This window comes from Typopeltis vanoorti, chromosome 5, assembly GCF_054136105.1.
Source record: "Typopeltis vanoorti isolate ZY-2024b chromosome 5, IOZ_Tvanoo_1.0, whole genome shotgun sequence".
NCBI classification, from domain to species: Eukaryota; Metazoa; Arthropoda; class Arachnida; order Uropygi; family Thelyphonidae; genus Typopeltis; species Typopeltis vanoorti.
This window is the reverse complement of record NC_143553.1, coordinates 102,476,909-102,501,812: the sequence shown is the minus strand read 5'-3', so window position 1 is coordinate 102,501,812 and position 24,904 is coordinate 102,476,909. Positions and strand designations below refer to the sequence as shown.

At 36.8% G+C, this 24,904-nt stretch overlaps 1 protein-coding gene across 1 annotated transcript in view; it reads right to left on the bottom strand.

Annotated features, from left to right (window-relative positions):
- The window catches only part of LOC150106699 (sister chromatid cohesion protein PDS5 homolog A-like), a 670,786-nt gene that overhangs the window by 321,898 nt on the left and 323,984 nt on the right, over positions 1–24,904 (bottom strand). Inside the window, exons 17-18 of the mRNA XM_090393290.1 lie at positions 21,267–21,482; positions 13,542–13,702 (exon numbers count right to left, since the gene is read on the bottom strand). Coding sequence (XP_090249416.1) covers positions 13,542–13,702; positions 21,267–21,482 — 377 coding nt within the window. The remainder of the gene's footprint in view (positions 1–13,541; positions 13,703–21,266; positions 21,483–24,904) is intronic.

Here is a 24,904-nt window from a genome sequence, read left to right as displayed (position 1 = left end):
CAATATCAGGTATAAAATACAAAGCATGTTTATTGAGGTCTAAAATTCATATACAATAAAAGCATCAAACACATAGTTAATTCAATTTCATTCTAAGTAAAAAAATTAGGTAACACAGCTAAACACCCTTGAACACTAACTCACTGTACAAAATACTAATTAATATACACAAAAATGCTAGTTTAGAATTAATCCATTCAGTTATTTCTAAGTTATGTAAATTTCTCACATTAATCATTGTTATATCACATACAATTTCCTTCTCAGACATTTCTTTCCAGTTGGGACAGGTCACTGCCAAATATGGTAATCACTTAAAAGTTCACTATCAAATGCCCACACTCTAAATTACATACAGTGTCCATTCATTTCTTTAACTGTAAACAAAATAAATTCTGTACTTTACCATTCCCCTGGTATAATTATCTGGTCTGTCCAGAGCTTTGTCTAGACATCTTGAGCCTTTCACTGGCTTTCGTCCACGTGGTCACTTACGATGGTCGCACGATATGACCTTTCCGAACGACTTGGCGATATGTCACCCTGGTCTTGTTCCGTTGCCGCCATCCGCATTGCCAGTCCTTGGTCGTGCTCTGGTATTCTGTTATAAAGAGATAGCTAGCCAGGACTCTGGAATACAGGTACCAACTCATAACTTCTACAGGGATCCGGAATCACTCAGGAGGTGGGAGAGGGAGGGAGGGAGGGAGGGAGGGAGGGAGGGGGAGAGAGAGAGAGAGAGAGAGAGAGAGAGACAACGTCCAAGAAACAGAAACCAGGAACAAAAAAAAGCCTCTCGAGAGGGGAGGCAATCCTCTTTCATATCACCTCTTTTGGCGCCCTCTTTCGCTATGTTTTTCCGCACGAAACTCTTCTTCGGCATTTAGAGTCTTCTGAGGAGCACGATTCAGCTTCGCTTTCCATATAATTCTCTTTGCCTTAGGCCATAAATTACACTGGACTGCTAATATGTGACCTTTAGACTTTTGCTTACATTCAAATAATTCACATACATTACATAGGATATTCTCTTTTTTAACAACATTTATATACACAATTCCTTTCATGACTGGGTAAACAAGATTAATATCACATCTCTAATTCAACGTTTTTACAGCCTTACTTAAGGTTAATATATGTGTATTTTCTCTCTTGCCCAAGTACAAGTTTTCTACTTTTTTACATTTTAGACTTGTTAGATCCTGAATGAATAATTTCTTTTAATAAATGTTTAATTCAGGATGTAACAATACTTCAAGGATATCTTTTTCTCCTATTTTCATGTCACCTTTATCATCTCTAATTCCTTTTACAGCACTCTTTTCTCCATTTCTGAGCTTCTTCAACAGCCTCCAGAATACTTTGCCATCTTCTTGATATTTATTTTCTATATTCTTGCCAAAGTCCTCCCATGACTTTTGTTTAGCTAGTTTTACACAGTGTTTAGTTTTCTTACATATGTCCCTGTATTCTCTAAGAGCACAAGCTGACTTATTTGCCAGGAACTTTTGATATGCTTTCTTCTTTTCTTTCACTACGTCTTTAACTTCCTGTGTCCACCATGGAGTTCTGATTTTTCTATCCTTACAGACAACCTCACCACATTCCTCTCTGGCTGAGTCAATAAATGTTTTCTTCAAGACTTGCCACTGAATCTCCAAGGTTTGGTTGCTGTTCTCAAGCTCTTTCATTTTTCTTCAATCATGTTTGTGTATTTTAGTCTACAGTTCACATCTGAGAGATGCTCAACTTTTATTCACTTTAAAACTTTCTTACATGTTATTCTTTTCAATATGAAATTCAATTTTATCCTACTCAAGACCAAATAGTGATCGCTTCCACTTTCAAATCCTCTGTACACTATGGCATCCTGCACCAGGGAGAAAACATCACTATCAACAATAACATAATCAATGAGACTTTTCTTATTTCTTGCCTCTTCTGTCCAAGTGAATTTGTGCACAATTTTATGTTGGAACATGGTGTTAATAATAACCAGTTCATGTCCTGAGCAGAAATCCAATAGGTATTTGCCATTATTATTTGCTCTGCTCTTTTCTCCAAATTTTCCCAAAATATTTCTGCATGTCTCATAATCACTTCCTACTCTGCTATTTAGATCCCCAACAAGGACCAACCTTTCCCTTTTCATTGTGTCAGTAACTTTCTCTAGAGCCTCAAAAATTTCCTCTACTTCTACCTTAGTAGAGCCTTCTGTGGGACCATACACACAAATAAGTCTCACTGTCCAGTTCCCTATTCTGATATTTGCCCACATCACTATACTTGAGACTGCCTGCCATTCAAGAAGATTAGCCTCATATTTAGTGTTTAATACTATGGCTATTCGTTCTTTTCCTTGATTGTCATTCCTTGAATATAACATTTTGTATTTATTACTCAGAAAGATCTCACCAGTTTTTGTTTTTCTTTGTTTAGTCACCACTATTATGTCGATCTGGTACTTATCTAATTTCTCAGCTAGCTCCGTTTCTTTGCCATTCAGGCTTCTTATGTTGATAATACTGATCTTCAACTTTGGTGATATTGAGTTGGGGTGTGTTTTAGGGTTTGTTCCAGTAGCTGCCTTTTCGCTGTTTGCCCTGGTTCCCTGGCAAAAACAACAGGGGGGGGGGAGGCTTGTTTAACCGGGCAACGCCCAAGCCAGCATGAAATTTTGTCATATTGTACCATCATTTTGTATTTTGGTTTAACCAATAAGAATACAATTTGGTCGGCTAAATCCTAAATTGCCAGCCAATCCTCGTTCGTTCAGTATCCAGGTAGATACCCAACAGGATGCTCCACGAGAAAGTGAGGTTTGGACATTAGGTCAGAAGCCCTGGTAGATTCTCCGCATTCCTTTCAGGGCTATGTGGAGTTCTCCTCTCAGTTATACAGCTTTGACCCTTAAGCACCCCGTTTACATTATATAAAAATGTAAATATATATATGTAAGATAGTGTGATCTTTGACATTGCATTTCATTGGCCAGTGCTTCATAATTAGGAGAATATGATGATATTCCAGTTCTTAAACAATCATCAAGATGCTCATCAGTCAGTCGTGATCTATATTTTGAATTTATGATATTAATGGTTAAAAACAATGATTCGCAAAGGTATGTGGAACCAAAAAAAGTTTTATCCTCTATGCTGCTCTTTTTAAGAATGGAAACATTTTTCTATCCACTAGATTTCAAAAGTTTTCATCTGATATATGGGATTTTAGCATAATGTCATTCTGAAGATCCAAAATTTCTAGCTCCAGTTCTTCAGCATTTACTTGAACAAGCTTTGCAATGCATGCAGTTATTTCCATTATATTTAATGGGAATAGCTGGATGAAGTGTTGCATGATGTGCACGTAATTACATCAAACTATACGGCACACAGTTGAACAGTGGCAGGCACACACACAAATTGGTTAACGGGTGCCATGGTGCCCACGGGCATAGAGTTGGTAACACCTGCACTATATCAAATGATTTGATTACCACCCTACCTTCGTCATTCTTTAAAATCATTCTGCCGTATACGTTTTTTCTTTTACTTGCAACAAATCAAAAAAACTGTTTGGGATTCTCTTTAGCCTGCATGGCTAATGTACTTTCATAATCTGCTTTTGCTTTTCTTACCACACTCCTTTTTCTTACCCCTTCTGGCCTGCGCTTTATACCGTTCATGTGCCTTCCGGTAACCTTCCTCCTTAAATTCCCTCCACATTTGTTTCTTTTTCTGCAGCTCAAGCTTGATAGTGCTATTCAACCATTTAACCCCTACTTGATTTAATATTCGGACTCTAGGTATACAGTCAGCCATTGCCTCCTGCAAACACTTCTTAACCACCTCCCATGCACTATCAACATCCAGCCCTTGCAGTTTTACACGCCATGGCATTGAACAAATCAAACTCCTAAGCATGTCATACTTATCAGCCCGATAATTCCACATGTACCGTGTCTTAATTGTAAATTCCGCACCTTTAGCCACCTCCAAAGTCAAGACCCTATGATCACTCTCACCAATTATTGATGGCAATGTGGTCATATTCGTTACAGTCAAATCCTCAGATGCAATTACTAGGTCAAGCACTCTCTGACTCCTACTATTTTCCATTACATGCTGTTGCAGATAGTTATCCCTTAGTAACTGAATAAAATCCAATTCCTTCCTCCCATGTGTCCTCTACTCCTTCCAATCCATGTTACCATAGTTGAAACCTCCCATAATAATTACCCTCCTTCCACTCATTTCTTCTATTTGCTTAGGCATACTATCTCCACCATCTATTCCATAACCTGGTCTATAGCAGCACCCAATTCTATATTTTGTTCTGCTAGCCTCAATCTCACACCAAATAGCCTCAAATGTGCTCTTTTCTCTATCCTGCAGTTCAACTTCTATTCTCCTTGGCTGCAGCTCATCAGCTATCATCAATAACACTCCTCCCCCCATTTTATTCTCCCTGTCACTCCTGAACACATCATACCCCTCACATTGAATCCCACTAGCTATATCATCTTCTGTCAGCCATGTTTCACTAATGCCAATAACCTGTGGCCTGGAAGTGCCAATCAAGGCCAAAAATTCTTTCTTCTTGTTCCTAATACTTCTGGAATTAGTATACATGAATTCCAGAAGCTCATCTGTCCAATCCCTATTTTGATGCCTTATACTAACTATCTCATTCTGATTTGTTGTCCTTCATACTTGCTAGGGCATATGATACACATTCATACACTCAACTGTCTCCCTAAAGTCTGCATATCTACTCTCCCCCCCATTAATAACTCTAGTTTCCCTGATTCTACACATCCACTTCCACTTCATTCAACAACATCTTTTCAAGTCTCTGTACGCCAAATCCATTCAAATGCAAACCATCCATCTTATATTAATCCTTTTGCCCATCGAACTCACTCCAGAAGTCCACAAATTTCACTCCGCTCCTCCTGCATAATCCGCACATAAAGTCATTAGCAATTTTGGCCCTACTTCTATACTCTTCACTGCCATACAACGGCAACACACTGACCATCCTAACTCTCTCACTCTTCTCTTTTGCTACCTGAAGTAATTCCTTCAAATCCTCTCTCATAGCCATTTTGTCCCCTTTCAAATCATTTGTTCCTACTACTACAATCAATTCATTCACCCTCTGCTTTTGCACTCTAATAGACTCGCTTACATCCTTAATGTTCGCACCAGGTTGGTACGATTTTGTCAAACTCTCATCTATCATATCTCTTACTAAAGAATCTCTGTAGAACACTCGCTCTTTCATTTTGTTTACACTCACAATCATACTCTTATTTTTCTTATCATACTTTTGCCATTTATTAGTTGGTACGCTCAGTAAACATTTTGGCAAATGCTCCAGCTGCCAATTCGCCCTATGTATCGCTCTGCACAACCGGGCGATCTCACTCATTGCATCTGTCTCTTCATTTTTATTATCCGTTAATCAATTCATTCGTTCTGTATTTTTACCTTCATTCTCACCTTCAACTTGGAAGTCATTTTCAAAGGATTTCAAATTGGAAGTGATCACTATTTAGTCATGCGCAGGATAAAACTGAATTTCATATTGAAAAGAATAACATGTAAGAAAGTTTTAAAGCGAATAAAAGTTGAGCAGCACTCAGATGTGAACTGTACACTAAAATACACAAACATTATTCAAGAAAAACTGAAAGAGTTTAAGAGCAGGAACCAAACCTTCGAGATTCGGTGGCAAGCTCTGAAGAAAACACTGATTGATTCAGCCAGAGAGGCATGTGGTGAGGTTGTCCGCATCAACATCATCAAATTCCTGCCACGTACCCTCAAGGGGTGTACAGGATATGATAGTACTACATTAAAAATTTACATCATTACTAATTTCCTATCTACAATTTTCCTCCAAATCAGTCTGCAACTTGTCAAGACTCCAACATTATCTGATATCATATTTCTATCGTCCAAGGCACATTGCACTGTATCAATCCACCTATATCTTCATCTTCCTCTGGGTTGTTTTCCTGCCAACCTGCAGAGAACACTTGTTTTGCTAATCTTTCCTCGCTCATTCTGTTTAAGTGACCATACCACCTGAGATTAGCTCTGCTAACACATTCCTGGATGCTGATAGTGTCAAGTTCTTTCCTAATATCCTCGTTTTTAATATGATATTGCCATTGATGCCATCTGTTCATGCCTCTAATCTTTCTCAGGACTCTCATATCTGCAGTCTCTAGTCTTTGGTCAAGTGTTTTACTTCTGACCCAGCTCTCATAAGTTAAAATTAGATTGAATACTATCTTGTATACAGCTAATTTAGTGTTCCGACTAATTTCTCTCTTATTCCATATGAATTTATCCAATTCACTTCCTACCATGCCAGCTTTGTTGATTCTGTTGTCTATTTCCATATTAATTTACCATCTTCACTGAAAATCGTGACTAAGTAGCTGAAATGTTTTACTTGTTCCACAAGTTCTCTGTTCACAACGCAGTTGACATTTTCAACGATTCTGTCTATTTTCATTGTCTTTTTATTGCTGACCTTCATACCATATCTATTACATAACCTGCAACACAGAATTGAACCCCCCCCAATTTTGTTTGTTCCTGTATTCTCACCGTGTGCTTCGAGTGGTCATTGTGATTCGGTTCTTATTTTTCTTTAAGAGCTGATCTCCGAGAAATCCCAGTATGGCACCGCCATAGAACAAGGCAAATCTTGAATGCAGGCCATCAGTAAGGAATAACATCGATGTAAATCCTTAGTAAAGAAACCAAGCACCCGATCCAGGGAGGGCACGTGATTCCCACGTGGTAACAGAACCAAGGCAGCCAGAACTTCGTAAGAAGGAAGAACGGAGAAAATCCCGAAAGAACCCAAGATAGTGTAGATAAGTACTTTTACATATTCTAGCCCTTTAGAGACTAAAAGAAACGGAAGAAAGTGTAACTCGAATTTATGATAAGGATAAACATGAAGAATTATCATATGTGTGAATGACTCTATACCATTAGACTGAATTTTGAGAACCATTAATTTACTGGAGATCCTGTCGTGACCTACTTGAGGGAGATTAATAACGTGCCAAATACCTAGCTGGATCCTATCAAGTTGTAAACTAAATATTTGATAAGTTAAAGGAATATTATTGTAGAGATTAAGAAATCCATGTTTATCTCAGAATGAGAAAGTGAAAGAAACGTAAGAGTTTTAATCTAGCATAAATATCAATTTTGTCTTTGTATTGTAATTAATTATGGATTCATTAAATTTGTTTGTTACCTTCCATGCTTGCTTTTCTGACCATGCAGACTGACCTAGGCCCTTCATAAAAAATAAGATCCTGGTGATCATATGCATGTGCAGGGATATCCTAAGTAAGAAAGGAAAGGGGAGCACGACTGTAAACAGACAAAATGAAAACCTACAGCTTCTGATTTCAAGCGAATTATATTAGTAGCATCTGATGCTCTATAACAATCCTCAGGCTGAGTTTGACTTTGTCCTTAAAGCCCAGGCTGGCACAGGAAATAAATTTGTTTGAGCAAATGTGGATGACTTATAGAGATCAGAGAATAGGTATTTTCTGTGGGGGGGTCCCAAAGTTTAGAAATTGTCAGATAAGTAATAAGATCATATACTCATTGTTAGGCAGACGATTTAGGGATATATAATGGTTAAAGATAGCAGACAGAGGTCAACATATATAATATCGTAGGAAGGAAGGGGTAGTGATCGTTAAATCAAGATAGCATTATACAAATGAGAAATAAAAACAAGACATAACAATTAGTAATAACCAGTCTTCAAAAATAATAATGGCAAATCCAACAGGTATTTGCCATTATTATTAGCTTTGCTCTTTTCTCCAAATTTTCTCAAAATATTTTCCTATGTCTGACAATCATTTCCTACTCTGCTATTTAGATCCCCAACAAGGACCAACTTTAAATTTTTCATAGTCTCAGTTGCTTTCTCTAAAGACTCAAAAAATTCCACCACTTCAACCTTAGTAGAACCTTCTGTGGGACCACAGGCACAAATAAGTCTCATTGTCCAGTGTCCCATTCTGATATTTACCCACATCATCCTACTTGAGACTGCTTGCCATTCAAGAAGTTTAGCCTCGTATTTAGTGTCGAATACTATGGATACTCCTTCTGTTCCTTGATTGTTATTGCCTGAATATAACATTTTGTATTTATTGCTCAGAAAGATCTCACCAGTTTTTGTCTTTTTTGTTTCAGTCACCCCTATAATGTCGATCTGGTACTTATCTAATTCCTCAGTTAGCTCCATTTCTTTGTCATTCAGGCTTCTTATGTTGATAGTACCGTTCTTTAACTCTGGTGATGTTGAGCTGGGGTGTATTTTCAGATTTGTTCCTGTAGCTGACTTTTTGCTGTTTGCCCTGGTTCCCTGGCAAAAACAACGGGGGGGGGGGGCTGTTTAACCGGGCAATGCCGAAGCCAGCATGAAATTTTGTCATATTGTACCATCATTTTTTATTTTGGTTTAACCAATAAGAATACGATTTTGTCGGCTAAATCCCAAATTGCCAGCCCATCCTTGTTCGTTCAGTATCCAAGTAGATACCCAACAGGGTGCACCGCGAGAAGGTGAGGATTGGACATTAGGTCAGAAGCCCTGGTCGGTTCTCCGCATTCATTTAAAGGCTATGTGCAGGTCTCGTCTCAGTTATAGAGCTTTCAAGGATAGAAAAATTGGAACTCAATGGTGGACACCGGATGTTAAAGAAGCAGTGAAAGAAAAGAAGAAAGCATATCAAAGTTCCTGGCAAATAAGTCAGCTTGTGTTCTTAGAGAATACAGAGACAGACGTAAGAAAGCTAAACACTGTGTAAAACTAGCTAAACAAAAGTCATGGGAGGACTTTGGTAAAAACATAGAAAATAAATATCAAGAAGGTGGCAAAATATTCTGGAGTTGTTGAAGAAGCTTACAAATGGAGGAAAGAGTGTTGTAAAAGGAGTTAGAGATGATAAAGGTGACATCAAAATGGTAGAAAAAGATATCCTTGAAGTAGGGAGTAATTACTTTGAAAAATTGTAAATGAATCAAGCAGTGATAGCATAGTGGTAAAAAACACTCAACATGCATACAGTCTGGAATACATATCCATACTTGAAGTAGAAAAAGCCATCAAAGGCTTGAAATGTGGAAAGGCAGCAGGAATAGATGATATTCGACCAGAAATGCTGAGGCATGGTGGTATAAAAGTCTTATAGTGGTTGCACTGCATAGTTCAGAAAGCCTGGACAGAGGGATGAATTCCCAATGATTGGAGTAGAGCTCTCATAGTAATCATATATAAAAAGGGAAATAAAACTGAATGTGAGAATTACAGAGGTATTTCCCTACTGAGTGTTCCTGGCAAGATTTATGCAAGCATACTTGAGAAACGGTTGAGAAGAATTGTGGAAGAAAAGCTTAGTAAAGAACAAGCTGGATTCAGGCCAAATAGAGGCTGTCAGGATCAGATCTTCACTTTACGACAAATAGTTGAGAAAGCATGGGAATATAACAAAGATCTGTATTTAAGTTTTGTCGATCTGGAAAAGGCATATGACAAGGTGCCAAGAGAGAAGCTATTCAATACGCTACAGTTATATGGTGTCGATGGGGCATTATATTCAGCAATACTTAGTCTTTTTTTGAGTTGTAAGTCAGTAGTTAGAATTGAAAGAAGAAAAGGAAGATGTTTCATGTTAAATCTGGTGTGTGAGACAAGGATGTACATTATCCCCCTCTGTTATTCATTATCTATATGGATCACATTATGAAGGAAAGTGGTATTAAACATGATATCAGAATTCAAGATGTTAATGTCAGCTCCTTGCTTTATGCGAACGATGTTATACTTCTAAATAAATCTGCTACAAATTTGCAGGATTCCCTGACTAAATTGAATAACTGTTGTAATAGATATGGTAGGATGGTCAGCAATAAAACGACAAAGATAATGAAAATAAGTAGAATCGCTGAAAATGTCAACTGTGTTGTGAACGGAGAACCTGTGAAACAAGTAAAACATTTCAGCTACTTAGGCATGATTTTTAGTGAAGATGGTAAATTAAATATGGAAATAGACAACAGAATCAACAAATCTGATATGATAGAAAGTCAACTGACTAAATTTACATGGAATAAGACAGAAATTACTCAGAACACTAAATTAGCTGTATACAAGACAGTGTTCAAATCAGTTTTAACTTATGGATCTGAGAGCTGGGTCAGAAGTAAAATACTTGACCCAAAGACTAGATACCACAGATATGAGAGTGCTCAGAAAGATTAGAGGCATGAATAGATGCCATCAATGGCAATGTCATATTAAAGATGAGGATATTAGGAAAGAACTTGACCTTGTCGGCATCCATTCCTTAGATGATAGTAATATAAGATGTGATAATGTTGGAGTCTTGACAAGTAATAGACTGATTTGGAGGAAAATTGTAGATAGGAAGTTAGTTAGTGATGATGTAAATTTTGCATGTGGTACTATCATATCCTGTACACTCCTTGAGGGTACATGTCAGGAATTTGATGATGATGATGGTGAATAAATATTTTATTGTTTGCATGTTTCTCTAACATTTCTAATACATAGTTACTTTGGACATTTCCCGATTGGTGCTGCCCATATCTTGTAGTTATTATTTATAAGAAGCTTGGGTTTCTAATTATTGTAGTAGCATCAATTAAGTGAACATGAAAGTTCAATAACTACAATAATCATGGCCCAGACACATTAGACTCCTTCCTCGGTCATCTCAAAAGCCTACATCCAAGAATCCAGTTTACTATGGAAAAGGAAAAGAACAATTGTTTACCCTTCCTAGACACCTTAGTCACGCGCCTGCCTAATGATACACTTGCCTTCACTGTATACAGAAAACCCGCACACACAGGCAGATACATTTACAAACTCTCCCACCACCACCACCCCTCACAACAATATGGCATCATTAAAACCCTTACCAAGAGAGCCCACAATCTTTGTTCCAGTGGAATCGCCCTCACTAATGAGCTTAACCACATACACAGAACTTTCCTCTCCAATGGCTACAGCGAACACAGTATCAAAAAAATAATCAATTCCTCCCCCATTCCCCGTCCCTCTCGTCAACAAGATTTTAAAAATGCCATCACCATACCCTACATCCGTGGCACTTCGGAAAAAATAGCCAAGATACTAAAAAAGTATAACCTACACACAGCATATAAGCCCTAATGCAAACTTGCTACCCTTATCCGTTCTACGAAAGATCAGCTCCCTCCTCTCTCTCTGCCTGGAGTTTACCAAGTACCCTGTTCCTGTAAGCTTGCGTACTTTGGACAGACAGGCAGATCAGCATCCATCTGCCTGGAGGAACACAAGTCGTATATCGTTAAACACAACTATTGGCCATTCAGGCTTGGCTGACCATGTTTTGGACACCACCCACAGAGTATCTTGGAAGAAAACCACCATGCTCCACCACAGCAAATTCAAGAAAGAGACTTTTCTTAGAAGCAGCAGCAGCTCTCAGAAACCAACCAAATCTTAACAAATACGGTTGCATTAAGCTTCCGAAGATTTGGAAACACTCATCACCAGAGGTCCCACCTTACATTCCAGGCCACCTACTAGATAGGACTTTAGTGTCACCCACGTGGTTGGGCTTAGTATTGTAAGTTTTTGTGTGCATGTTACATTAATTGTTTTTGTAATCCCCGTAGATGTCCTAGTGACTAGGACGAAATATAGAAAGTATTAAATTCTATTTTAATTCTTTTTGAGTGTTGTAAAAAATCCATTAAACCTCCAACATAATGTCCTCACAGCACTTAAGCCTCTACACAACAATTAATCATTAGCCCACTCATGCTGTAAACATACAACAAGTTAACATCCTTTTGTGGTTGGGACATTCATAAAAAAGTAATGTGACCCCCCCCCCACCTGAAAACTACTTTACCCTGTTACTACTCAACTCATATACAAAAATTTTTTTGGAAGTAAACATCATCATCAAATTCCTTTCATGTACCCTCAAAGGGTGTACAGGATATGATAGTACTACATGAAAAATTTACATCATTACTAACTTCCTATCTACAATTTTCCTCCAAATCAATCTGTTACTTGTCAAGACTCCAAGATTATCAGATCTTATATTTCTATCGTCTAAGGAACTTTGTATCTTATCAATCCAACTATATCTTGGTCATCCTCTGGGTATGTTCCTGCTAGTAGAGAACACTTGTTTGGCTAATCTTTCCTCGCCCATTCTGTTTAAGTGACCATACCACCTGAGATTAGCTCTGCTAACACATTCCTGGTTGCTGACAATGTCAAGTTCTTTCCTAATATCCTCGTTTTTAATATGATATTGCCATTGATACCATCTGTTCACGGCTCTAATCTTTCTCAAGACTCTTATATCTGCAGTCTCTAGTCTTTGGTCAAGTGTTTTATTTCTGACCCAGCTCTCAGATTCATAAGTTAAAACTGGTTTGAACACTGTGTTGAACAGCTAATTTAGTGTCCGACTAATTTCACTGTTATTCCATATGAATTTATTCAATTGACTTCCTACCATACCATCTTTGTTGATTCTGTTGTCTATTTCCATATTTAATTTACCATCTTCACGAAAATTCGTGCCTGAGTAGCTGAAATGTTTTACTTGTTCCACAGGTTCTCCATTCACAACACAGTTGACATTTTCAACGATTCTGCCTATTTTCATTGTCTTTCTCTTTTTATTGTTGACCTTCATACCATATCTATTACAACAGTTATTCAATTTAGTCAGGGAATCTTGCAGATTTATTTAGAAGTATAACATCGTCTGCATAAAGCAAACATATTTGTAGATTTAGGGACTCAAAAACACATGTGTTGAACAGATTATTTTATTAATTACAAATAAAATAAAACTTGACGTTTCGACCTCTATATCGAGGTCATCATCGGAAGAATACAACTGTATACAGAACCAAGCTACATGCTCATGCTTTCTATATCAGTAAACTAAATCTACGTAGTTAATAAGTCTTTTTAATAAAAGATTTATTAATAAATCTTTTTAATCTTTAAGCACCCCCTTAAAGAAGTAAACATTTACAAGCAAATTGAAGCTGCTATGGAGAGGCCACTTCGATGATTTATGACTATGATATTTCTCACAACTGTAGTTTTTATAATTCAGAAACTGTCTAGTTTCTTGCTTCTCAATCAGGCTGCTCTATGAAAAACAGATCCCAAATTGTAAGCATATCTTCACTTACACAGTGCCTAACCAGATATGTGTGTATCACTCTTGAAAGTGTGAGAATTAGGCTGTCACTCTTGAAAGTGTGAGGAAGGGTCACGGACTCAGTTGGTTCTCCACATTATATTATTTCAACCATTAAGCTACAATACTGCTATATGAAGCATTATTTTTAAATTAAATCATATATTATATTTTTTAATAACACAATATGAATACATATTAAATGCTTTACACAAGAAATTTTGTGACTTACCCACATATATTTGGATGATGGTTTTCCATTTCATTTCCAATATTTGTTAGTGTCTGTAATGTGAGATCAACTGCATGTTCATCTTCAGCTCTCAAGAATCCAATAAGATCTTCATAAACTTGTTGAGCATTGAATGCACCAGAGAATATATAAGACAATGTCTACAACAGAAACATTGCAATATTAAAAGTTTATTGTTAAAATGTTATTCTTTAGTATATCAGCTGGCCAAAGTTTTTAAAGATACAGTGATATTACAATTTAACTCCATTAAATAAAAAAATACAAAAGAACATATTAACACTAATATAGACTACAGTATGTAAATAATAAGTCAACTATTACAAGTTTGCAATTTTATGCACTATCAGAATTTTTATGGCCTTGTACAGAAAAGATAGCTGGTTTACAATACTCTATTATTATGAATAGATTGAAGGAAAGATATAAACGTGAAAATTGCAAAATATTTAAAAATAACAGGTGTAATTAACTCTATATTTAAACCAAACTTAGTTCAAAAACAAACCAGACTAAAACTATACAATACATCAGCCCTACCAGTCTTAATGTATGGAAGCGAAATCTGGACAATAAAACAAAAAGACAAACAAAGATTAATAACAGCTGAAATGAAGTTTATGAGAAAAACTGCAAAGTATACCCTATTTGATCACAAAAGAAACAAAGAAATTATGAAAGAATTAAACCAAGAACCAGTAATAGAAAAAATTAAAAAATATAAACATAAATGGATGGAACACGTTCAAAGAATGAAAATCGAAAGATTACCAAAACAAGCCTTATTGCCAAATTATCAAAAAAAGTACAAGTCATTAGAAAAAAAAAAAACCAGGACGTCCTCGTAAACGATTCAACGATGACTTCCAAGGCCGGATCAGGCCATGCTAGGCCTAAATCCTTGATATGCATGATGATGATGATGATTGAAGGATTAGATGAAATAAATTAATAAGACTGTATATGGATATCGATTCGTTGAATTTTTTGGAAAACCTATAGTGTTAAAGCTTTATCTAAACAAATATCAATCAGGATTCTCCTTTTTAAATTTGTCCCAATTTTTAATGTTGAAAAAATTAATAAAAAATAATATATAATATAAAGCACATTCATATTATTCATGGATCAGATTCACACACACAGTATTTATTCTTTGCATGTAAATATTTATTTTAAAAAAAAGTGATATTTATTTTTGTTGTTGACATAAATTTGTCCTATGTTCTATTCACAGAACATAGGACAAATTGCTATTGTCTGTGAAGACAATAGCAATTTTACTGAGCTTTAATGTCACCATATAAAGCATAAGACTGGTTTCTTGTTTAGCTACCTGGAAGAAATAACAGAGTAATTCATTAATTAATGGATCACACTGGGAAAGCAATTTGCTGGTCAGATAACTGGGGATTTGGTGAAGGTGGTTTCTTTGTGTGTTTAGTTACAATGAAGAGGTATTTGGTATGCTGATCAATTCGATATTTGGTTAATTGAAGGTTAGGTTGTTGAGGATCAGGTAACTGAGGAATCATTGCATTTGCTAACATGCAGTCTGAATGCAAAAGATATGACGATAAACTAAAAAACTATAATAACATTTGTGTATCTGATAACTGCAAATTTTGTAAAGATGGTAACAGCCTTCACAAGACCACATGTACCATGAAACACATTTGACTCTCTACACAAACTAGAAGTTAACTAAAGATACTCAGTGTTTAACATGATAAGAGAGGATAGAAGAGAATTGGGAATACCTTGGACCAGGTTGTTTAATGAAATTATGAATTGCAATATAATAAAGTTAATGTCATTTTAATGAAGTCATGATACTCTATGGTTAAAACAACTGGAATAAATGGATTAGATAATAAGAAAAATCAGAAATCGCAAATAAGTATTTTATAACATATTGCACATTATTAAAAAAAAAGATTAAAAAAAAAAAAAAATCAGGACCAGCACACTGATATGAATGAACTGTCAGCCAGTGAAGACAAACCTTGGGGTGGTGGTGGTGGTGGTGGTGGTGGGGGGGGGGATAGTGTGAGACTTTAGCTAAATTAATGAATTCACTGTTTCCGTTCATTTCCATCATTACTAACAGAACTTGCTGACCACGCTTTGGATAATTAAGAATTAAGAAGCTGCCTTAACCTCAACAGATTTGGTTGAATAAAACTGCCTCAAATTTGGGAAGCTCTCACCCTCCACACTTCAGCCCAACAGCCAAGCCCCCCCCCCAAGAAGTAAAATAGCGATAGAAAAGGAAGATATAAGGCAGTAAATTATAGAGAAAGCAACAACTTAACACTAGAGCAGCTGGTAGGATTTTAATTGAATAAGAAAGGTTTTGAATAAGAAAGGATTTAAATAACCAAGTAAACAAAATAAATAAGTATAAAATATATATAAATATTTAACAGTGCTCACACGTCCAAGTGTGCTTCATTTTAGACAGCAAGCACTTTGCTTCCATCTATTCATTGGATATCCACAGATGCCATATGGTCACTCAGGTGCTAGTGATGTGCCACACGTCTTCCTAGGTGGTCATGTTGTATGCTTTCTGGAAGTTTCAACTCTCTGAAGGTCAGTCAATACAGACATACCATCCATCCATCTCATTGAAAGTCTACCCCTTTCTCTTTTCCTAGGAACTATACCTTCTGTTACTGTTTTGAGAAGTCCATTTTTCAGATAGCCCCCAACAGCCTTCTGTAATACAACATCTCAAAAGCAGCCATCATTTCTTATCAGATTCTTTAGGTTCCAAATATCACATCCATAAAATGTTGTTGGGAAAATAGCTGCATCCAGAATCCAAAATTTTGTTCCTGTGCAGATAGAGATGTCTAAATTATGAATGGATGGATCTAAGTGTTATTTTAGTCATTCCTAATCTTCTAAACAGCAATTCTTCCCATTAATAATGGATACCAGGTACTCAAGCTTGCTGACTTTCTCAATTTTTTCTCCATTAAGATGCATTTGTCTTTCAGAACTTCCCTGTCCATATTTCCTTCCAGAACCATAATCTTTAACTTGCTGGGATTGAGCCAAAGTATACCTTACAGATCACATTAACTTTGTCAAGAATTTTTCCTAGTTCTTCCTTCTTGTTACAAAAGAGTACTGAATCATCAACGTACCTCAGATTACTGATCAATCTACCACCTAATCTAATTAATGTCTTAAGTTCATCCAATACTACATGCATAATGTCCTCAGAATAGACACTAAACATGAGGAGAAAGTCGGCATCCCTGTATAACTCCCTTTCCAACCTGAAGCCAATCTGTTAATCCAACATCTGTTTTTACCATGGCTTCTTCCTCACTAGACAAGTTAGCTATCAACCTGACAACGTGTTGAAGAAAACTCATTCTTTTCATTACTTTCCACAATTTCACATGCTGAACACAGTGAAAAGTTGAAACAAAATACCATAGGGAGTCTGAATTCTTTATACTTTTCTATGATCTGTCTAAGGCAAAGGATCTGATCTCTGGTATACTTACTTTTCCTAAAACGTGCATGTTCCTCAGGCATATCTGCCACAACTTTGGCCTCAATCCAATTTAGAATGATTTTTAATAAAATCTTGTTTGCATGAGAGATTAAACTAATAGTTCTACAGTTCTTGCAATCTTTCGTATTTCCCTTATGTAGTATGAAAACTGACTTCTTCCAGTCTTCAGGCCATGATTAGGTCTCTCATATCCTTCTTATCCCCCATCCCCTGTGGCCTTAATTAACTCAGATTGGATTCCATCTGAACCCAGGGCCTTTTTGCTATCTTTCCATCTGTTTTTGATTTCCAGTTCTTCTGCTCCATTCCTATCTTTTATGACATTCAATTTGGGATTAAACTTGTGCTTCAGGTCACAAATTAAACATCCTTTTATAATTGTGCCTCCTCATCTGGAACTCTATCTCTTCACATTTATTAGTATAAACATCTTCCTTGTCTTGCCTGATGGCTCTTCTTACTTCTCTCTGTAATCTCTTATATTCTTCAGTCCCTGTGTCTCTTTGTTTCTCCAACACCACCTTCTTTTGATTAGATCCCATGTTGATCTGATATCCATGGGGTCTCTTGGTCTTCTAATTGGGCTAAGATATTTATTGGTTGTATCCTGTATTATAAATCAAAGAAATGACAGCATGTAATGGAAAATACTAGAGGTCAGAGAGTGCTCGACCTAATAATTGCATCTGAGGATTTGACTGTAAAGAATATGACCACATTGCCACCAATTGGTGAGAGTGATCACAGGGTCTTGACTTGGAAGGTGGCTAAAGGTATGGAATTTACAATTAAGACAGGGTACATGTGGAATTATCGGGCTGGTAAGTATAAGTATGACAAGCTTAGGAGTTTGATTGGTTCAGTGCCATGGCATGTAAAACTGCAAGGGCTGGACATTGATAGTGCATGGGAGGCGGTTAAGAAGTGTTTGCAGGAGGCAATAGCTGACTGTATACCTAGAGTCCGAATAATAAATCAAGTAGGGATTAAATGGATGAATAACACCATTAAGCTTGAGCTGCAAAAAAAAGAAACAACTGTGGAGGGAATTTAAAGAGAAAGGTGACCTGCAGGCACATGAACGGTATAAAGCCCAGGCCAGAAGGGTAACAAGTGTGGTAAGAAAAGCAAAAGTGGATTATGAAAGAACATTAGCCATGCAGGCTAAAGAGAATCCCAAACAGTTTTTTCGATATGTTGCAAGTAAAAGAAAAAATGTATATGGCAGATTGATTTTAAAGAATGCCGATGGTAGGGAGGTAACCGAATCAGTTGATATAGTAGAATTACTGAATGAGCACTTTGCAAGAGTATATCATCCAGGTGGTGACATTGCAGAAATGGAAGAACCAACAGCTTATACGGGAATTGTGGTGAATGAAGTGGAGGTGAATAATCTATGACAAAACCTCAATGGCAATTCATCTGCAGGATTGGATGGTATACCAGCTCGTGTCATACGTGAAGCAACTAAAGAATTGTCAGTGCCTTTGACCATTTTGTTTAATTTGAGTCTAGTGTCTGGGTTAGTTCCAAGGGGGTGGAAAGAGGGGAAAATAGTTCCACTGCATAAAGGAGGTTCCAAGACTGCTGTTGAAAATTACCGGCTGATCAGCATATCAGGAAATTGTTGTCAAGGTCTTGGAGAAAATAGTCAAGAGGAAAATACAAGACTGGATAGATGAAAATTAGATACTGTATGGTGGAACAGCATGGTTTTGTGAAGGGTAGATCATGCCTCAGTAACTTGCTCACGTTCTATAACAGTGACAGCTGAACTGGATAAGGGTAACAGGTTTACAGTGATTCTACTGGACCTTGCTAAAGCCTTTGATAGGATACCACATGGAATTCTAATCAGTAAACTGCAGCATATGAGAATGGATATAGGGTTGGCGAGATGGATAGGAGGGTGGTTGATGGAGAGATATCAGAGAGTGGTTTATTCAGGAGTAGAGTCCAAAAGATGGCCTGTGACTAGTGGTGTGCCACAGGGTTCTGTTCTTAGAACACTACTGTTTAATTTGTTCGTTAACGATATAGGAAAGGATCTGAGAGGAACTGTGCATCTGTTTGCAGATGATGCAAAGTTAGGTAGAGCAATAGTGAATGCTCAGGATGTCAAAATTTTGCAGGATGATTTGGATAGTTTGGAGGACTGGCCTAAGGTGATTGGATGTCAATTTAATGTGAAAAAATGTAAAGTTTTGCATTTTGGGGTGAAAAGATTAGCAGCAGTATATCACACTGGTGGAACTGTACTACAGGAGATTGACGAGGTCAGGGATTTGAGAGCATTGGTGGATAGGGAGTTGAAGTTTAGGGGACACATCGCAAAAGTGGCAAAATCAGCTTATCAAATCACTTGGTTGCTGAAAAACACTTTAATGAGCAGAGACAAACAGGTTATTGTTCCTCTGTATCGAGACTTGATAAGACCCCATCTAGACTACTGTGCCCAGATATGGGAGCCAGGGTTTCTTCTCGATGGGGAGGAGGTGGAGAGGATCCAGAGACGAGTGACAAAGATAATAGCAGGACTATGGAATGAACCTTATGAGAACAGGTTGAAGATTTGTGGGCTGCAGAAATTGGTTGATAGGTGGAAAAGGGGTGATATGATTGAGACATTCAAATTACTGAAGTGTTTCTATAAGATTAATTCAGAAGATATTTTTGAGAATAGGACTGGTAGTGGGAGGACTAGGGGGCCATCCATGGAAGCTTGGTAAGGGTGTGGTTAGCAAGGGTGTTAGAGCTATGTTTTTTACTTGGAGAGTAGTAAATGAGTGGAATAAGCTGCCAGTCTGTTGTGGGTGCCATGACTGTAAATGAGTTGAAGGTGAAGTATGATAGATACTGTGTGAATGATGAATAGTTGTTCTTGACATGGTGTTGGGCCTCCTTCGATGAGTCTAAGGACTCCTTGGAGCTGCCCGTAATTAATAATAATAATAATAACCTTGACTCCTTCCCAAAGCATTTCAGGTGTGTTCTCCTCACTAGTCTTCAAAAAAGTCATCCAACCAAGTTTATGTTTTTTTCTGTGAACCCACTAGGAATTATCTGATATCCAATCTAGTGGGATGTGCCTGACTTTAAAGGTTTTGCAATCTTAGTTTTACTCTGGCTCTTACTAGCTGATGGTCTACCATAGTCTGCTCCAGCAGTGGTAAACATCAGACATGATGTTTACCACTGCTGGCGAGCCAAGATATAGTAATCAATCTGGTGCCTTGACCTATCAATGTTAGATGTCCAAGTATAGTTGAGTTGTGGGTCTTTCTGGAAGCAGGTATTGGTAATAACTAATCTGTTAGCATGGACAAATTCCAACAGACTATAGGTGTTACGTTCACTCAGACATATGCCACAATCAGGCCAGACCCTTATACTTTTCCCACTTTTGCATTCAATTCCCCTAAGATGTAAAGTGCATCTCTCCTTCCTCACTTTCTTCATCAGGCATATCTGTTGGGGTGCACAAACTACCATGATTGACACATTAGTAGGATGAACCTTAAGTTTAATACAAAGTATCCTGTCATTAATGGCCTTATAACCAAGAAGGGCTCTTGCCTGAACTGTCTTTAGTATCATAGCTACTCCATTATACTTTGTACACTGTTAGATATGCCAAAATGGGATAAGGTATGAAAAAGAATACAACATTAAAAAATAAATAAAGGAGGATAAATGTTAAATTCTAAGGGACAACAAGCATAAACCAGGATAGTCCTAGCCAAACTAGGACATATGGTCACCGTGTATATATATATATATATATATATATATACACACACACACGACTGAAGCAATATGAAACCTGTGTATTACGCCTGTCATTGTGTTATTCTGACTTGTTTGCCTATTTAGTGGGACGATAATCCCAAGTTTTCAAGAGGGGTAATTCTTTTAACTCCATAATGAGACAAGGATAAAGACTTTTTATCAAGTGATCTAAGTAGAGAATAAAGACTAAAAAAATTTTCCCCCTAGGCATTTTAAATGACTGCACAGTGAAAATTCTTGTGCTTTGATTTCCTTTGATTTTATGAAATGAAATCAAAGAAATTATTATATCCGATTTACTACAAAAATTTATTAAAACATTTTTTTTTCCCACAAAGTATCATTTTTATATAGTTAATTATCACAATAATACTCACGTGTAGGAGTTGTAGGCCTCTATGAGCAGAATTAAACAAGCCAAGTAAGATATCAATATCTCCCTCTCCAAATAAAGAATCTTTCACATAATGTAAAAGCTGTTTAACACCTGCAAGATCAACCATTACAGGAGCAACCCTCTCCAGCATCTGCTTTACTATCATGTAAAAGCTATTTGTTTGAACTGGTAGTCCAACAGATTTCAACACCTCTTTCTAAGTAATAATAATAAAAAATAAGGAAAGTTGTACTGAATGTCTTACATCAAAAGATCATTTGCATTAAATCTTTTTATTCTTTTTTTTTTAAAGAAAATAATTCATTAATGCATGCAATATTGAAATTTTAAACAATTTTTTAAGATTAGCCTAATTAAATATATCTAAAAAATTTTGGGCAGATTATCCAAGGACATGTTTCAGAATGTATGACAAAAGTGTGATATAAAAGTAAAACATCAATGATGAAGAGTACCGGTAACCCTCATATAACGAGGTACTTATACAATGTATTTTTGATATAATTCAGTATACAAATTGTAGTAACCTTTTATCATTTCATATATTTTTCACTGCGTGACTTAAAAATCAAATTTTATCTTCATTAAATTTGTGTCTGCCCATGTTGTGCATGTAGTTATAATTATCGAATTTATATTAGGGGAAATACCTTTTAGCATGCACGTACATATTTTTTTTGTGTAGTGTCAATTGTTTCGTATAAAGTGCTTATTGTTGCGCATGTAGTTATAAGTAGCGAATTTATATTAGAGGAAATACCCTTTCGCATGCATGTACATCAATTGTTTACCGTGTAAAGTGTTTATTGTTGAAAATTGTCTTTGTTTTCTGCCAGAAAGCACATTAAAAATCATAAGTGTGTTAATCTCAAGCTGAGAACTTTATTTTCTGATGAGTTACATACATAATTAATATGTAATGGGTTTTATGGGGGGGGGGGGTATGTAAAAAATTTATTTCGATAGTAATGGCCACTGAAACTGCAATGAAAGAGAAAAAACCAACATGGAAAAGAAAATTAATTTCTTTGAGAGAAATTAAATCTTGCATGAGTTGAAAAATAGAGAAAAACCAGGAGTCATTGCAAGGATTTTGATTTAAATGAATCAACAATTTGAACAATCAAACAAAATTAACATAAAATCTGAGAAAGTGTTATTGCTGAGTCAACTGTAAGTGCAAAGCATGTTGCTTCAGTGCAAAAGTGCACATTTTGCACTGAATCAAGTACAGTGCAAAATGTGCAGCATATCCCGCCTATGCGATATTCTAATAGAAAAATGGAGAAATCTCTAATGATTTGGATAGAAGATTGCACTCAAAAGAAAATTTCTTTGGATGGAAATCTTATTAAACAAAAAGCTCTTAAAGTTTATAAACATTTAAAAGAATTTGATCAAGATTCTTCAGAAGAAAGCTCTCGACATGGATTTTTCGAACCAACCAGTAAGGGTTGGTTCGGAAATTTAAAAAATGGGTTTTCTTTGAATAATCTTAAAATCCAGGAAAAATCAGCATCAGCAACTGTAGAAGCTGCCTGGAAATACCCAGGAGAACATTTAAAAATCATTGAAGGTGGTTATAGTGTAGACCAAGTGTGCAATACAGATGAATCCAGGTTATATTGAAAGAATTAACTTTACAACTGGGCTATTGGTATATAGAGGGAAGTTACTTCACATTTGTTGCCTTAGTATCCCATAATACAAAACACACATCCTTTTGGGCCTCCCATGTCATTTTCCTGCTGTGGTAGCACCAGCAACTTTCCATCTATGAATGACATTACCAACAGTGGATTTCAGTATACTGAGACAGGTAGCAATGTCACAGACAGAAAGACCACTGATGTGAAACCCAACTTCCATCCCACACTGGAAGTCTGTTAGTCATCTGAACGTGGCATCTTGACATCAAGTACAGTGCAAAATGTGGAGCATGTCCCACCTTTCATTACCAAGCTTATGAAAACACTCCCTGAACATCTACATGTTTGAATGGCATATAAGGTGCCCAAATACTTTTCTCAACATGTGTATGATCCAGGATTCCTTTTGATTCTGACAATGGATGTGTCTTGATCAAAGCTCAAGCCCATTAGAATGCAATGAGGTTTGTTGTTGTGGGGTATTTTCAAAAAATACTCCAAGCCAAGCTTTCTTCTGAGCATCTCCGGCTACTGTGTAATTGTCATTCCATCACATGGCTTAGGGAAAAGTGCAACTGGCTGGATATTTTAGGGATTGCATATGTAATAGCTTGTATAATACACTTTATCACATGATGCACTGCATGATTGATGGAAGAAGAGTTGACTATTCCAGAATCAAATTCTGCTAATGGTGAGAAGGTGAGCCAGTCAGGTTGCTCAATTTTATATAGTGATATCCTTGATGAAGTGCATGATTGCACACTTAACAGTGGAAAAAAAGGGAGAGTGAGCAGATAAGTCTATGGCAGTGAATGTTGGGTAGGCATATACAAGATGTTGCTTCCTGTATTTAGGAGGGAAAGATTATTGCTGTTGAGCATATGCTCAACAACTCTTTGTCTAAAGCTTGTTCAAGCACTACCACACAGTCTTGTGTCCATTTAGGTCCTACAATAAAAGTAGGTAGGATGGTAACTGCTGACACCATCAAGGTCATCTTGAGAGAGAGATCTGCAGCATACTGTTAAGAGCGTTCTGACTAAGAGTCAGACTGCAACTGCTTCTACATTCATACTGAGTGAGACTTTCTGGAAGGAAGTATGGGCCCAGGAGGATGGCACTCCAACATGGGCAGGTCAATCCCCTATCCTCTTTCTTATGGATTATGGTAATATTTTATGATATTGGATTGTCTCTCAGCTTTAGAGTTTTCCTGTAGGCAGAAGTCTACCAGTTCATACTTCTGCAAGAGGGCTTTGATGTCACTGACGATGTAATGGAATCCATAACAATCCCATTGTAGGATTGTTTTTATTATGTCTTTTTAATGGCATCATCTGGCTTCCTATGTTGAGTAGATTTGCTTTCATTAGAATTGGATTTTTTTTTTTTTTTTTAGAGAATTGAGGACAGCTAGCATCCAACATTTTCTCTTCATCAGGAAAATTAACCAAGACATGGTCATACTGTACTCCTTCTAGGGCACTAGGTACATGAATTATTTTATCTTCTTCAGGGGGAAAAAGATGTATCTGTCATCTGAAGGCAATCCATCTATTAGAGGATTGTGAGGCATACCTTTGATCTAATATGGTGCACGTTCCATTATATTTTTTTTTAGTATATTTTTGTTTAGTGGGACCATCTTTGGCATGTCCTCAGGAGCGAGTCCATACCGATTCATCTCCTCCATTCACTCAAAGGAGATGGCAAGTAAGTCATATTGTTCAGAAATGTTATAACTGTGAGAAGGCGGGATCGACAATGGATCTCTACTGATACTTTTTACAGCTGCCTTCTTGGTGTAAGAGAACTTACCAAATGTTGTTGCTGCTTTTGTGATATGTTACCTCTTTGCCTCGTGATAAGTGATGCATTGCTCTGTTTTTATTTTTTGTATCTCCTTCACATCCTTCTTTTCACCTTTATCATTTTAGTGTTTTGCTTTTGCAATATTTGTTTCATG